Source organism: Priapulus caudatus, unplaced genomic scaffold (genome assembly GCF_000485595.1).
Source record: "Priapulus caudatus unplaced genomic scaffold, Priapulus_caudatus-5.0.1 Scaffold928, whole genome shotgun sequence".
Lineage (NCBI taxonomy): Eukaryota > Metazoa > Priapulida > Priapulimorpha > Priapulimorphida > Priapulidae > Priapulus > Priapulus caudatus.
In genome coordinates this window covers 77036-79535 of record NW_014577989.1, presented here as the reverse complement: position 1 = coordinate 79535, position 2500 = coordinate 77036, and the positions used below count along the sequence as shown (strand labels likewise).

The window sequence follows — 2500 nt, the reverse complement described above, 5'->3', positions numbered from 1 at the left end:
CAACCCTCCACTCCCACCCACCCACGCGCCAACAACCCTTCCCCCATTGACCTTTGACCCCTCGCTGACCTTGACGGCGTCGGTCTCGGGGTCGTTGCTCGGCGGGATGTGGAACCGCAGCTCGGTGAGGGCGACGAGGTCGTCGTCGTTCTGGTGGAACTCGATCGTCACCTCGTTCTTCCCCGTCATGCTGCGCGACACGTTGTTCAGCGGGAGCTCGAACGCCGTCTTGTTGTGCACGTCGAACGACAGCACCGAGCCTGGGGGGCAGGACACACGGCGCGAGGGTGAGCGCGAGTGAGTACGCAGGGGAGTCGGACGCGGTGTACGCGCGCCAGGCAGCAGACGAAAACGAGCGAGCGGTGTCGCACAGGAGAGAGAGCAAAACGCACGTATCGTTACCCGCGTATTATTATTGTTACTGTTATCATCTTTAGTACACAATTATTGTTAGCGCCGTTGCTATTTCTATTGTTGTTGTTGTGTTTGCCAACATCATGTATTACGTGTGAATGTGTGTATTTGTATATATATATAATTTTAACCACCATAGCATGATGGACTTGAGGTTTCTCTCTAGCATCTTCATCGAGGACCAGAGTGACTGACGAACACTGCCAGCTGCGCAGCTAGCTTACCGTTGAATTCCGCTGATCCCCAATTCCATCCTCTGATCGAAACTTCGCTTTCTTCTACTTCAATGTCAAAGTTCTCCTTTATACACTTCACCAGCTTTTCTTGGTCCTGTAAGTAAACAAACGCTTGCATTAATAGTTGTTGTTAGCAAAACTGTATCGCGAATCCGCCAAACAAAAAATTCCGCGATCCCCATCGATCAAGACCGATGTATATACAACTATCACTAAATGACATTTGAGAAATCCAGCAGAGGTCTGCTGGTAAAAAATGCCCGAGATCTGTACTGATCAGAATCTCAATTTAACCGGATCCGGACAGCAGAAATGAAGCCAGAATTATAAGGCCCTTCTGGAACGATGCCTAAGTGTGATCGCTGCAACTCACTCCATCTCTGAAGCCTCGGAATCTGTGAAGTGTGCCGCTCTTCAACATGATCCTTAGCAGGTATCCGGAGGACAGCCGCTGCCACCTGGCGTCCTCTATCTCTTCACCTTCGAAATGTTCGACTTTGCCGGTCTTGATCGTCTTGAACACAACTTGCCCCTTCAGCATGCGCAACTTTCCCTGGTGCTGCAATTGAAATGAGACATTTAACTGCTATTCAATCGCTAGTAGAGTTGACCGCCAACTTGACCTGAACTTAGAGATTGGAAAATTCATTATTCAATAAGCCGGCATGGAAATATTCATAAGTATTACTTACCCAGAGCCCTGCTGACTCGTGTGACACATCACCAAACTCTATCGCACCGTCAATCATTTTTTAAATCGCAGTAAATCACAGATGTATGATATTTGAGGGATTTTGTCTCTCTTTTTTCTGCTGTTTTACAAAACGTGCGCCGTACACAACAGAGACGAACCCATGACTGTTGTGTGGGCACTGATGGGGATATTGGGAGTTTTTATATTTTACAATTTTATTTTAGTCACGACAGCGTCTTAAATAATACGATAAATATTATTCATAAATTAGAGTTTGAAAGTGTATTGTTGAAACCGCACATATATTTATGTACACCGAAATTCTTTTATAGAAACATGATTTATTTAATATACGAATATCCCTTTATGGTTTCTTTATATTCCATGTGGCGCGAAATCGCACGCGAGTGAATACATACTGGCATACATCGATCACTACCATTGGGGAATAAACATTAGTACATGAAATAAATAAAAATTAATCTTAACTCAAATATAGAGAGTTAATGTGCTAAAGATCTGTGATTGCTTAAACAAATATCGTTGGCCATTACGGTTTTGTTAGCCGCAACAACGAAATTTTTGTCTAGTTAAATTAATCACAGATGGCGACACCAAATTCCGTCCTGAGTTTCCTGTCGGCAAAACAACGTGCATGTATTCCCGTCTGAAGCGATTCTCGCTTGACGTGTAACCATAAAAAACTGTCCCCCTTTCGATGCTTGTTCGACCGTCGGGCATGGTACCTAGCTACAGCCAGTACAGGTGGCTAGTGAGCACGTCGCTGGTGACCGAGATCGTGCTGCTGCTATCCATCCTGCAGCGTGCCTGCGGCGGGGGTGAAGTGATATATGCCATTAATTGCGGTGGAGACGCCCACGTTGACATCCACGGTGTTCGATACGAGAGAGATCCGCTGCCGGATGACTCAGTCGGTAAAAAACACCCGTCGCTAACAACAGCGCCTGATTAATTGCGTATAGGGTGTCGCTGACGTCGCAGTGACGTCAGATTTTGACAATGAGTTGCAGCAAGTGCAAACTACACACACTGACGCTGAGAGGGTCAATTAATGCCCCCCAGGTTACTGCCGGAACGTATCTTGGGTACGGTCCGGTATACTATACCGGAACGTACCCTGGCACTATCTAATATG

At 46.3% G+C, this 2500-nt stretch overlaps 3 protein-coding genes across 3 annotated transcripts in view; 2 read left to right on the top strand and 1 right to left on the bottom strand.

Annotated features, from left to right (window-relative positions):
* The window catches only part of LOC106814461 (FACT complex subunit SSRP1-like), a gene marked incomplete in the record, with an annotated part of 20112 nt that extends 18606 nt beyond the window's left edge, over positions 1-1506 (bottom strand). Inside the window, 4 exon segments of the mRNA XM_014818777.1 lie at positions 70-260; positions 639-744; positions 1024-1209; positions 1343-1506. Coding sequence (XP_014674263.1) covers positions 70-260; positions 639-744; positions 1024-1209; positions 1343-1399 — 540 coding nt within the window.
* A 388-nt stretch (positions 1507-1894) lies between these two features.
* The window catches only part of LOC106814469 (intraflagellar transport protein 20 homolog), a 26753-nt gene continuing 26147 nt past the window's right edge, over positions 1895-2500 (top strand). The window contains exon 1 of the mRNA XM_014818785.1: positions 1895-1899. The gene's annotated coding sequence lies outside the window, so the exon portion shown is untranslated. The remainder of the gene's footprint in view (positions 1900-2500) is intronic.
* Positions 1956-2500, top strand: part of LOC106814465 (malectin-B-like) — a 7174-nt gene continuing 6629 nt past the window's right edge. Inside the window, exon 1 of the mRNA XM_014818781.1 lies at positions 1956-2279. Within this exon, the coding sequence (XP_014674267.1) occupies positions 2063-2279 (217 nt within the window). The 5' untranslated portion in view covers positions 1956-2062. The remainder of the gene's footprint in view (positions 2280-2500) is intronic.